Source organism: Protopterus annectens, chromosome 2.part0 (genome assembly GCF_019279795.1).
Source record: "Protopterus annectens isolate FY-2018-M chromosome 2.part0, PAN1.0, whole genome shotgun sequence".
NCBI lineage: Eukaryota > Metazoa > Chordata > Ceratodontiformes > Protopteridae > Protopterus > Protopterus annectens.
This window is the reverse complement of record NC_056728.1, coordinates 1,940,348,422-1,940,362,705: the sequence shown is the minus strand read 5'-3', so window position 1 is coordinate 1,940,362,705 and position 14,284 is coordinate 1,940,348,422. Positions and strand designations below refer to the sequence as shown.

At 43.1% G+C, this 14,284-nt stretch overlaps 1 protein-coding gene across 1 annotated transcript in view; it reads right to left on the bottom strand.

Annotated features, from left to right (window-relative positions):
- Nucleotides 1-14,284, bottom strand: part of LOC122792903 (CUB and sushi domain-containing protein 1-like) — a 4,548,980-nt gene that overhangs the window by 1,255,840 nt on the left and 3,278,856 nt on the right. Inside the window, exon 41 of the mRNA XM_044060461.1 lies at nucleotides 6,561-6,734. Coding sequence (XP_043916396.1) covers nucleotides 6,561-6,734 — 174 coding nt within the window. The remainder of the gene's footprint in view (nucleotides 1-6,560; nucleotides 6,735-14,284) is intronic.

The window sequence follows — 14,284 nt, the reverse complement described above, 5'->3', positions numbered from 1 at the left end:
GTATTCCATTTCACAGCTTGGGATCTATCTGAGAGATAACTTTTGAACCAAGAAAGGGAATTGTGGGAGAGATTGAGGTTAGAAAGGTGGTTGAGAAGGAGTGTGTGGGATATTGTGTCGAATGCCTTGGAAAGGTCAAGAAGAACAGTGGAGACAATATCTCCAGATTCACGGGCATGGTTGACAATGTCTAGGAAAGAGAGGAGAGCAGTAATGGTACTGTGGCCAGGACGAAACCCGTGTTGAGTAAGAGTGAGGAGATGGTTATTGAGGAGGTGGGGCATGAGTTGCCAGTGGATACATTATTGAAGGACTTTTGAAATTGGGGAAAGAATGGCTATTGGGCGGAAGTTAGAAATGCTATTATTTTTGCCTCCTTTATGAAGGGGCAGAATGTGGGCAGCTCGCCAAAGTTTGGGAACATAAGATTCTTGGATGGATCTGTTGATGAGAATGCTGATAGGTATGGCGATGCCATCTGCTGCGAGCTTGAGAAAGAGTGATGGGATATTGTCGGGGGCATTGGAGCACGGTTTGAGTTTGGAAAGAAGTTTTTTGATACCTGTGGTAGACACGGGTTGTAGAAAAAAAGTGGGAGGGGGTTTATGGGAGCAGTAGTGAGGGGAGGATGGTGAAGAAGGCTTTGGGTTTGGGCTGGGGGTGGAAGTGGAGAAGGATTTAGTCAGTTCAGCTATGGAGCTGGTAAAAAAGGAGTTGAAAAGGGTTGCAATTTCTGTGTCAGTCTTATTGTTGTCTGGACAGGGATTGGATTTAGTACCTGGGTGTAAGAGGGAATTGATGGAATTCCAGAATATTTGGGGATTGTTTGCGAGGGTAGACTGTAGTTTGTTGTAGTATGATTTTTTTATCTTTTATGATAAGTTTTTTAGTGAGATTGCGGAGTTGCTTAAATTGAAGGACTGAAGCTGGGTTTTTATTTTTATTGTATAGTTTCCAAGTTTTGTCCCTTTGTGGCATTAGAGTTTTAGTGTCCTTAGTTAGCCAAGGGACAGAGTTGTACTTTATTCGTTTTGTTCGAGGTGGAGCTTGGGAGTTTAGGATTTTAAGGAAGGTAGTATTGAAGACTTCTAGGGCCTCATCTAGGGGAAGAGTTTTTAGTGAATCCTAGTTTGTTAGTTTAAGGGTTTCAGAGAATATAGAAGGGTTAAAATTAGTTAGGTTACGAGAGTGGGCATATTGATGCTGGTGAGGGAGCTGTTGGGGAGTTTGGTTAATAAAGGCTGGGAGATGATCACTTATTGAGTCTGGTAAGATACCAGAGTTGCAGATATTGTTAGGGTGGCTGACTAGAATCCAGTCCAGGATGGACCCTGGAGGGTTATTTTTGTTAGGTCTGGTAATGTTGTTTATTAGTTGAGTAAAATTATAAAGATTGTTAGACAGAGTGGGAGTATTATTATTAATTGTATTCCAGTCAATATTGGCATCGCTTAGAATGTAAGTCTCATGCTTGATATTGTTTGTAGCCCAATAGAGAATATTCTCAAGGGTGGAGGAGTTGTCTCCAGGGGGTATATAGATGGTTATAATACAGATACTTTTAAAGTTGTTTATTTTGAGGATTCCTATGATTAGTTCGGCATTATTAAATTTAGGAATGGGATTTTGGTATGGGCTGAGATTTAGCAGGCAGTTGTAGACTAAGGCTACACTACCTCCTTTTTTGTTTTGGCGATTGTATCTAAGTGCTTGGAAGCCAGGTGGTAAAATTTCAGAGTTAGTAGTTTGTGTTTTTAGCCAGGTTTCAGTTACTGCTACTATGTCAGGTGCAGTGAGATTTAGACAAGCATGGAAATTTGTTATTTTGTTATTAATACTCTGGGTATTAATGGTAATGAATTTAAGGTATTTATGGCTGTATCTATTAGTGGTGGTAGTGGGAGAGAGATTGTTAGCAGGTGTTGGCCCAGGGTTGGGGTGGATATCTCCTGCTAGAGCAAGCCAAGAGAAGGGAGAGAGGAGGTGAGACTTTGAAATGAGACATAAAGTAAGAGGGAGATGTAATTTAGTTTTGATAGCAGGAGATTTTAAATAGACTGTATGGAGTTTTAGTTTGAAATAATGAAATGGACTTGGTTGAAGTAGGGAGGGGGATATTAAATAAAAATGGAGTGTTGAAGGGTGGGGAAAGGAGATAGTGGAGGATGAGGGGAGTGGGAAAGAGGAGGGTAGTGTGGTAGAGGAATAGGAAGTCACATTATAGAGAGTAGTTAGAAGGAAAAGACATGTAAATGAGGTGAGATAATGTGGAAGAGACATGGATGAGTAGAGTAGGATAGATATTAAAAGAGGGTTAGAGACTGTGTGGGGAGTTTGGAGATATAAGGAGGAGAAGTATGTGAGAGAGCAGTCAGGTAAGGGAATAGAGAGGGGGAGCGGTAGTTAAAAGAGCTTTATCTAGGAGGGGGAGGAGCAAAGATATGGGATAGGTTGAGGGCAACAGGGGAGGAGACAGTGATGACTATAAATGTAGATGTACTGGAGGTGGGTGAGATTTGGGGGTAGGGTAGGGGAGCGGAGTGAGCCCGTAGGGCGAACGGAGCGGGTAGAGCCACTGAAGGAGAGAGGCCAAGGAAAAACTATCAGTGGAGAGCTGAACTGGTAAGGAAAGTTTTGGGATGGGTAGAAGGTAAGGGCCTAATCAGTAGTGATAGTGGACAGAGAAAATTATGATATACTTATCTTCAAGGAGGGACTGCTGCACTGGGAGGTTGTGATAGTAGACAGTGAAATGTAGGTGAAGTGGAGTACAGGAGGAAGGAGAGAAAAATATATGGGGGCAGCAGTTTCTTACAAATAGATAAAACCTGCGAGCCTAAGGGAAGAGGCTTTAATCAGAGGGGAGAGACCGGGAGAAGGGCGCCACCTAGTGGACAAAAGATTTATAGCAAGAAGTAGCTGCTTCTGAAATGTAGCAGAGCTGGGGTATCACAAGTACAGGGGGGAAGGAGTTATGTTTAAAGTGGACACAAGAGGAGAGGGCAAGCAAGAAGTACTTGAAGGGCTTTGGCTGCTCGTCGACCTAGCTAGGGAGTATATAATAGCAAACCCTGGAGTATCAGAACAGAACTAGCATTAATTAACCTGAGTTTTCAAAACAGAACTAGCTTTAGAACAGTCTGTTGTATTAGGAGGACATACTTTCTTGTGTTATACTTTTCTTCAAATAGGGAGGTTTAAGGTTCAGTTCCTCAGTTTAGGAATGGACAGTAGTAGATATGGTGGGTGAAGGACGTTGGTCAACAGCGACAGGGCAGTCTCACACTAGAGGACAATACAGGCAGGTTGTTCAACTGGGTAAATAAAGTGGAGAGAAACAAGAAGTAAAATAAACAGAAAACAAGGCACACTCAGTAGAAATACTAGGCATTGATATTCATATCCTAGGCAAGATATCACAGTTCTGTTAAACACTATAACAAGAGACAGTATGAGAATAAACAGACCCACTGGCTGAATTCACTTACACCATATGTCAAGCTTAGGAGTAGAGTACAAGTATAAAAAGCAGTCGTCCTCACTTACTCCAAATGTTAAGCTAGGAGTAGTCTTTTAAAAATATCGACAGTTCGACTTTTATCGATATAATCAACTAAGGATTTTTCAGAAATGAAAATCAAATTAAACACTTTCCTTAACAGACACATCAACTTTCAAGTAAATCATTTTACCACTAAAAACACCACCTAAATTTAAGAACACTTTTTGAACTAATTCAAACATTCAGTCATGCAGACTTGCCATAAAAGGTCTGTCATAGTCACCACTCCTAACTCCTGCCTTAACACAATCTAACACAGCAAAAACAAACTTTTAAAAATTGATAAATAGCTCAGAATTACTGTATAGTTCAATATTATTGGTTTTACACTAAAAAGTATCACAGTGTTGATCAAAATGCTTCCTGGTAGCCTTCCTTTCTTTCTTAAAAAAGTACATGTTATACATTTAGCAAGGCACATAAAATAAAAGTTGTTACAATTAAAAAAAAAAAAAAACTTTTATTTCAATATTTTTTGTATTCTAATATTTGAATAGCTGGGCCTTCATTAATATATATGCATCTAGCCAGCGCTGTGGCCTAGAGGGGTAAAGTCCTAAGTAAAACCCAGGTGATCTGGCTTCAATTAATAGCTTGGATGGCTGAGGCACTGGCAGGCAGGCAAGGGCATGTCCATCCCAGGAGGGAGGGAGGACATTCAGTTTGGTATTCCTTATTGAGAGGAGAAGACTTCAAATATAAAAGATGAAAGTGTGTGTGTGGTGGGGGAGGGTAGCATATCTCATTACAAATCCCCTTGACAGTAAAGATGACGTGTGGTAAGTCTCTGTGTATGGGGCAGATAAGGGTAGCTCATTACAAGTCCCCTTGGCAGTAAAGATGATGTGTAGTAAGTATCTGTGTATGGGGTGGATGAGGGTAGTTCATTACAAGTCCCCTTGGCAGTAAAGATGACGTGTGGTAAGTGTCTGTGTATGGGGCAGATAAGGGTAGTTCATTACAAGTAACCTTGGTGGTAAAGATGATGTGTGGTATGTCCCTGTGTATGGGGCAGATAAGGGTATCTCATTACAAGTCCCCTTGGCAGTAAAGATGATGTGTGGTAAGTGTCTGTGTACGGAGCAGATGATGGTAGCTCATTACAAGTCCCCTTAGCAGTAAAGATGATGTGTAGTAAGTGTCTGTGTATGGGGAGGATGAGGGTAGCTCATAACAAGTACCCCGTGGCAGTTAAGATGATGTGTGGTAAGTGTCTGTGTATGGGGTGGATGAGGGTAGCTCATTACAAGTAACCTTGGCGGTAAAGATGATATGTGTTCCCATGACATACTAATGATCATTGGTTCCAATCCTGGTGGAGCAACTCCAAGACAATTTAGGAGGGATAGGTAGAGACAATGTAGGATGGAAGCAGAAGGATTAGCTGATAGCTGGCTTGGGGAGGAGGGGATTCGACATCCTAAGCATGCATCACATTTATAGATACAATTACTTTTTAAGGAAATATAATTAATATTTTCAGTTTGTTGTTCCAATAAAATGTTAGAATTGCATTTACACTTGCTAACAAAGGATAATGTGTTGCAAACATCATGCATTTCTTTGATTGTTTGCAAAATGTTTCAATCATCACCCACAATATGTTTGATGCATTTACTGTCCACCATAAAATTCAAACATGCAGCTTTGAACACTGTGTTTCAATAACTTCAGTATTTTCAACAATGTTAACAGTCAGAACTGGCTCATATTTTTCTTGTCTTTCCCTAATAACTTCACAAGCAATGTCATCAAAAACGTGTCACTATATCCCTTTCAATATGCATACATTTCACTTTAGAAAGAATCCCTTCCCTCCTGCACCACCTTACTCTAGTGAGTTAACCCTAACTTTACTCCCTGCCATTAAGCCCAAACCTAAACTTTAGGGTACTAAACACCCTCTAACAGTACCACTACACAATGCAGACACACACACACACACACACACACACACACACACACACACACACACACACACACACTCACAAAATACACAGCTACCCAGTCAAACCAAAACATCTGGTCCCTTCCCTAGCCTTTACTTTAACCCTAACCCTAACTCTAACCCCCCCCACACATAACCATACATACACACACACACACACGCACACACACACACACACACACACACACACACACACACACACACACACACACACACACACACACACACACACACACTCACAAAATACACAGCTACCCAGTCAAACCAAAACATCTGGTCCCTTCCCTAGCCTTTACTTTAACCCTAACCCTAACTCTAACCCCCCCCACACACATAACCATACATACACACACGCACATAAACACACACACGCACACACATGCACGCACACACACACACACACACACACACACACACACACACACACACACACACGCACACACATACACACACACGCACACACTCATAAAACACATACAGTAACTGCCCATTCAAACATCTATCCTCTTTTTTATTCTTTAATCTAACAATACCACCCACATGCAAAGATTTTCCATTATTATCCACCGCCACTTAGCTTACATTCAATGGTGCATAAGGTACCCTTTCCACCACCTGACATATCTTATGCATGACCACGTATGCAGTCTAAGAATTTTTTGATAAAAGTTTGTTTCAACCAAACATATTATCATTATATATAGCCTTATGACTATGGTTTAGCTCATAGATGAAAAGGTCCACGAATCAACCAGCTTACGTAGTTAAGAAAATATAAATGAGAGAAAAGAAAAGGAAAATGTTCAGGTAGGAAAATTAGTTTTTTTTCCAAAATGCATAATTTCAGTCCATAAAAGGAATAAATCATATTAATGCTGGAAACCATATAAGCACTTTTAGTGAATCAACTGCATGATGAAACCTGCAAAATAAAACAGGATAATTAAAAAAACTTGTACATGCTGCAGTTTGTTTCATGCACATCTTCTGCAAGGCTGATTAATACTTTGTTACATAAATAGATCATATTTATACCAGAAAAAGGATTACCTAAACAGCTCGTTTCGGCACCACTCCAGAGCCCATTTGCTTGGCATTCTCGGATGTGAGATCCCACCAGAGTGTATCCTGTGTTGCAAGTAAAGATGGCTGTTGCTCCATATGTTGTTAAGGTTCCAATTTTATTGCCATTGGGTGGGGATGATAGACTTCCGCATGAGATAACTATAAAGAACAGAGAGATATATCTAGGAATAATTACATTATTTTCCATTCATAATGTTATGACATTTACAAGAAAAAAATGCCATTAAGCCATTTATTAGTTTACATTATCACCCTTAAGTACCATGTGTGCAAATCAGCATTTTCTTGTGACAGTCAACACTGGCAGCTCATACATCGCATTGGCACAGGCATCTCTCCTATTTATTCTCTCTTACAGACAAGCACATTTTCAGTCACACACATAGACATACACACACAGACACACAGACACACACACACACACAGACACACACACACACACACACACACACACACACACACACACACACACACACACACACGCGCGCGCACACACGCACATACAAACAAAGCCCCCCTCTATACCTGATCACACTCATCAACATAAACAGTCATTCATCAACACACATATAAACACACCTTCCCTACTTATTCCCCAAGTGTGACCATCCAGGCAGATAGATGGGCAGACAGATATACAGACAGAGGCAGACACATATATACACATACACGTAAAGCCTCCCCTCACCTGATCCCATTCATGAACAAACGTGCACTGATATATATATTTATACGCACACACATTCACCTTTCTTACCTATCCCCTAACTAAACCCCTCCTTACTACCACCCAGGCAGACATACAGGCAGGCAGACAGAGAGACAGAAACACAAACCAGACAGACGCACACACACACACACACACACACACACACACACACACACACACACACACACACACACACACACACACACATACTCGCACCTTATATCACTTATACCTTTACATAACCCTCACACACACACCCACATATCAGCCACACTCGTAAATACATGCAGACATACACATCCTAACATTACCTGTTCACTAAACTCCCCTGACCTTAACCTCCAGCATTACTGAGGGAATACAAGCATCAGCAGCATAAATGCCTTGCCACAGGCACTTCAGTAGCGAACACAAGGCTAACTACCATATCCCACTCTCCCAGAATGTCTCATTAATATTTGCAGTAGGCCATGGATGTTGCCCACTGCAGAAAGATTTAGCACTGTGGTAGAGTTGTCTCTGAATCAGAAATGGTTACAGCATGGTATGCACTTCGCTTACAACTCATGGTAACCTTTCTGACTTTGGCTGTTAGTGAATGGCAGGCATGCTACACCATACTATGGCGCAGGGTTGCTAAGGGGCTGTGCCAGTGTTATGTGTGGTAGCTAGGAATTAGTAGGCAATGCCATGCAAATGAGAGATGTAATAGTGAATCACGGATTCCCCACTGGTGTAAGGATGCACCTCACAGCGTAGCGTTATAACACCGAGGTGTGCCCTTGAGATAAAGATGACATCAAGAGAGGGTGTGTTGCCATTGCTGTAAGCACATTGGAGCATTGCTAAAAAGGTTTGCCCCTAGCTAGGCAACGCTGCAGGATTGAGATATGTTGAACTGGCCTTTGCTATGCTTCACTGAGATTACACAAGGTAACCAAGTATGCATGTGAACAGAGATGAAAACGCGCGTAAACCAGGTAAATGGGTTTGCGTGGTGCGCACTGCAGCTGAAACAGGAAGGATATAGGAAAGAAATAAGGAAATGCTGCAGCAGTGAAATCAGAGTACAAATGACTAATGGGCCATTGACAACAGCTAACAAGGCTGCAAGCAGCTACCTGCAGAACAGGAAAGGGGAGGGGCTGTACTGCAAAGAAAACAGTAAAGTGTCAAAGCAGAACAAAGCCAATTTGCAGTATATCAGCTACAAGACACATTTTGCCATGACTGGGTAGGGAAAGTACAAAACAAGAAAGACGGCAGGTGGCTGCATGCCTGATAATGGGAGGGGATCCACGTTTAAAACTGAATTAAAGGGTAACAGATTAATCAAGGCAGGCAAGCATATCTCCACAGTAAAGGCCCCACATTGCAGTACTCATTGCAAAACCCAAAATTAAGACACGCTGCAGCTGGAATAGCTCATACACATGCACTGACATCAGCAGCATCCATAGCACAATAGTATAAAGTGTGAAATTACCTCACACACATTTGTGTATTCCCATACACTCTGCACCAATGGTGTATACAGATGGGGAACTTTTAGTATGTACATGTTAGGGGCTGCCATAGCTTTGATCCACCAGCATTAGTTGGAGACTGAAGGTGGTGTGGAGGATGATGCACATGACCACCTCAGGCACCAGAGGAGGAGGAGAGTGTTCAGACCCAGGGTAACCTACCAGGGGCTACATGATCTGGAGATAGTAGAGCATTACAGGGTGGACAGGGACATTCTATAGCAACTTGTGGAGCTGTGCCGGCCACGCCTCAGAGTCAGAACAAACAGAGGGGGAACCCATCCCAGTGGATATGAAGGTATGTGTAAGGTTGAGAATACTAGCTACAGGTACCTTTCAAAGACTAACTGGGGATATCATAAGGATCTCACAGGTATCAGCATCTAGGGTACTACACCAGTTCCTGGATGCCATGTTACCACATGCCAATGAGCACATATACTTCCTTCGAATGCAGGAGGAGTTGGCCAGCAATATGTGTCTCTTCCACCATGTGGCAGAATACCCAGAGGTACTGGGTGCAATAGACTGCATGCACATACACATCAAGTCACCACACGGTGAGCAGGGTAGGCGCTACATAAACTGCAAAGGATACCCCTCCATCAACTAACAGGTTGTGTGCAGGGCATTATCATGGATGCGTATGCTGGCAGCCCTGGAAGCTATCACGACACCCACATCTGGCTTGCCTCACAGCTGTATCAGTTATTTACCAGGGGGGACATACCAAATGGCTTCCTGCTGGAGGATGCTGGCTATGCACTGGAACTGTGGATGATTACTCCCATCAGAAATGCACACACACCCATGCAGGAATGCCATAATGAGGCACACGCACAAACCAGAATGATCATAGAGTGTGTGTTTGGGATGCTGAAATCATGGTTCCATTGCTTGGACATATCTGGTGGAGCCTTGCAGTACTCTCCAGGCACATGTGCCCACATCTTCATAGTATGTGCCATGCTACACAATATGGTCCTGTGGAAACAGCTGCAGCAGGGACAGAATGGTGAAGGCCCTCACAGCCCACCAACATTGCCAAGGGCCCCACAGGCACAGAGGTACTCAGACCATGAACACCCTGAGCCATCCCCAGTAGGCAGACGGAAGCGTGTCCATTATGGCCATGCCTTGGCAAAGAGGGAACATATAGCACACACACTGACAGTGTAGGCACCTAGGGACTGACACCTTTCTCCACCTGCACACACAGTAAAAATGGATGGCACACACACAAGACTAACTGTAAATTGCCATGTATAGGCAGTCTAATGTGTACATCCAACATAGTCAGCACTCAACTATTGCACACACAACTGCCATTGGCACAAGGTAAATCAACACCTTAACAGTAAATTAAGCTATCAGCATGTTCTGATACTGTATGTATAGATTCATAGCTAGGTACTTGGCCAACTGCCAGAGGCCATTCATAAGCCCAGCCAAAATGTGTCAGCTTTTGCCACCCAATTGATTCATTATCTGTCACTCTGTGTAGCAGAGCCAATGGCGGGATCCCTGGGGTGCATCTACTGCTTCCCATCCAGTCTTCAAGGTTTCTCTTGCAGAGTGTTAGTGAGGGGATCTGTATAATGTAGTTAGGGATGTTGTTCCAAAGTATGGGGAGTGTCTGTGACAGGAATCTGTCCCTCCAGCATCTTACAGTTATTGTTGTGGCAAGGTTCAGCTCACTACAGTGTGTGGCTCACTGTGACATGGTTTCCCATAGGTGGAGCATATCCATTAAGCCTGAGTTCAACATGGCTGTGTTGACCAGCAGAGATCATCTCTGAGTAAATGAGATGGCACTGAGTAAAGCAGGAGTTTATTCAGTCTGGCTGCATAGGCCATCTGTTGGAGGCCAGTATTCCCCTTGGCAAGGAACATTCGTGGACCTCCCAGCTGTTGGAAGTGCCTTCTGAGGTACATCCCAAATGGGTTATTATACTCTATGATGGCACTGCTGATGTGTAAAGGGGCACAATAACCCCAGTATGTCTAGATGGGAACCCTTTAAAATTCAGATGGCCTACATAGAAGGATGTCCTAACTACTGTGGACATATGATTGTCAATGGGGAGATCACTATCTACCTTAGCCCCCAGATACCACATTACCTCATCCATATTAAAGTGGCTACCACTTGTGTTAATATGTGGGTGCTTAATATTCCACAATGGAATGGCCATGCCGTTACTGGCACTTGGCTGGAGGCCATGATGTTGACACCCTGTGACTGTCTCTGTGAGGCCCCTTGAGGGATGTCTGTGTCAGCTGGACTATCGATCATGGCTCCCAGTTCGCAGTCATTTCCAAACATGGTTTTCCGTAGTCCACCTGTGTTTGCCTGTACCTCTGAGAAGTATATGCCAAGCAGTAGGGCTCCCAGGACTGAGTCCTAGGGGACACCAGTCATGACCAGTCAAGAGTTGGACTTGGAGACCACTAGTAGTACCATGTGGGTTCTGTGTGTAAGCCCATTGGCAACCCAACCTGTGACGTATGTATGTACAGGCTGGTGTGTTTATCAATAATACCTGAGTGGGGCATGGTGTCAAAAGCCTTGGCAAGGTCCAGGTAGTATGTGTGAACTACCTCCCCCATCATCTAACGTCCTGGTGACTATATGTAAGACGTCAAACAGGTTCAGTAGGCATGAACTGCACTCGAACAAGCTGACCTGGGTTTAGTCATGTGTTCAGAGGTTACCAATGTCTTTGTTAATGAGTGCCATGAGGATGAGATCCATACCATTGCAGACCAGGCTAGTCAGGCTTATGGGGTGGTAGTTACCATGGTCAGTTGTGATTCCACCTTGATGGAGTGAAATAACCATTGCCACGTGTCATTGTATGAGCATGCAGCCTGTGGAGAGGCTGAGGTTGGAAAGCTTAATTAGGTGAGGAGTCAGGTTGTCTTGTACAGTTTGCAAGATGCAGTCTGGAACAACATCTGCCTCCATTGACACTGTGTTCTGCTGTTAGGGAGGACCATTTCCACCTGTGTGTCTCTGATGTGTGGGATACTGTACCTTTCGGGTAGTGTTGTGGGCTCTTTAGGGGGGGGAGTATGCACTGAATGCATCTGCAAGGATGTTGGCAGTATCAGTAGGGTCAGCATATTTTGTGCTATATTTCTCTGGCACAGTGCAAGTCTGTGTGTCACCATTTAGATCCTTGATATAGCCAAAGAAGGCTTTGTGGTTATCTTTCGAATCCTTGCGTATTGTCCTGCTGATGTTAGCCTTGGATGATTTCATGAGGGACCTATGTATCATACTAATAGTGGTCACAGATGTCTGCCCTTCGTAGGATTTGCTGTTTGTCTGGAACACTGTCCTACTTCCGTAGTATAGCCTGTTTACTGCAGAGGTCCACCAGACTCGTGCCCTTGTCTAGGAGAAGTGAGTCTTGGTTTACCAGTTATGGCATGATCCATACATCCGTGTAGGTGCTTACAGACTGCATTTGTAAATCTGTCTGTATCTTGAGCAGTGTTTCCCCTTAGCGTGGGGGTTGCAAAACCCCCCACTCCTGTCACTAGTAGTATAAATTTAGCTGTAGGAAAGGTATACACTGTGGTATCCGTGAGTGGAGGAGATGATTGGGTGTGGAAACAGTGAATAGTTCATGGTCAGATCTAACCAGTGACCGGTTAACCTCTGCTGTGGTGCACCTGTTGCCCATGTTGGTGATGACCAATTCTAGTATGTTTCCACCCCTTGTTAGGGAGGTTGCCACCTGATACAGGGCATATGAGGTGATAAATTCCAGGAAGCTCTGGGTCTGGAAGTGAGTACTGGAGTAAGTTTCCCAGTGAATGGTATGGTAGTTGACATGGACCAATGCCAGGGTGTGCATTAGGACTGTCATGTTCTCCACTGTCTCCAGGTAGGTGGAGTGGTGGCCCTGGGTCATGGAGGGTGATCCATAGCAAGCCACAGTTTACATTGCATAGGCCGGTATGGTATTGTTGCATGCATGTTTTCCATCTGTGCTTTTTTTTCATCTCTCCTGTAGGTAACCTACTGGTAAGCAATAGAAAGCCTTAAACTTATACAAGTCTTTTAGCTTCCAAGATAGGCTTTTGGAGTGACTAAGTATCAGTGTTCTGTATGTTCTTGCTGTACTTAACTGTTTTCTGACTCACTATATATTGTGATCTGAAAGTCTTTTATTCACATGTTATGGCTGTGATGGCCTGCACTTTAGAGGTTCACAGATAGCCTACTACATATCTGCCCAAGGGCAATTAGAAGCATAGCTACCATGTGTTGGCTTTCTCCGCACCATTGATGAAGTAACTGAGCCTCTGTCATGCATAGCCAATGAAGGAATTCCAGGCAGAGTTGCTGAAAGCTGTGGAAGACTGGGGTTGTGGAGGGTGATAGGGGCACTTAGTGATCTAAAGAGGGCATGTTAATGTGACAGTTCAACACCATTCAATTTCCCCAACAGGTCTCGCAGCTATCAAACTGGACAGGCTTCCCCATCTCATGGCTGTATAGTTCTGGGACACATGATCCCAGGGGTGTATATTCTGTTACCCATTCACACAACAAGGTTTCCCTTGAAGTGTGTCAGTGAGGGGCTATGCCTAATGTAGTTAGGAATGTAACATATTGTCTCACAGTACATTAGTTATATGTTGTTATTTCAAGAGTAAGTGAAGCTCAGTGGGTTTGGTGGCCTCCACCCTTTGCTTAGCCTAGCTTACACATAGAAATCATCTAAATAGGAAACAGGTGGAAGCAACGTTAATGTCAACAGTGTAATGGTTACAACATCTGCATAGTATCTGTGCATTTGAGGTCCCAATCCCAATAAAGGCAGGGATGTTTATCATGTCCAAAAGTATACCTTAACCACAGCTTGCATATATAGGTAGTAATCGTCTGTATAATAAACATTCGAAACACCCATATAAACCCATGTGTGCTGGAGAGTAAAGTCAACAGAGAATGTAATGTTATGTAAGCACATAGTGAGATGTTACTTCACTGAAATGTATATATCCTGAGTAGTTAGCGGATGTGGCCGTGTTTGCGCGCACGTTATATGTTACAAAGTTTGTTTAACTGTGTTTAACCGCTGCTATAATGTCACACAAACACTTTTAAACATGCTTACAACTACTTAAATGAACCTTATTCTGGAGTAAAAAACATTTGTAAAGCATCGCAGGTGTTGAACCCTGGACCATGCACACTATAGTCATGGGACTTACCACTAAGCCAACTGAGGTGCATACATGTTGCATGGTCTTGAGACTACACCTTATACCATATGCATTCCACTGTAATGATCACAAATGAGACAATCACTTTGTGTACATATGTACAGTACATTGTAATGTACTGTAGTTTGTGAACCAACAGATTCCAGTCTACATATGTATTAATGTTACAAATTAATACGGAAAAAAAAAAAAAATATATATATATATAT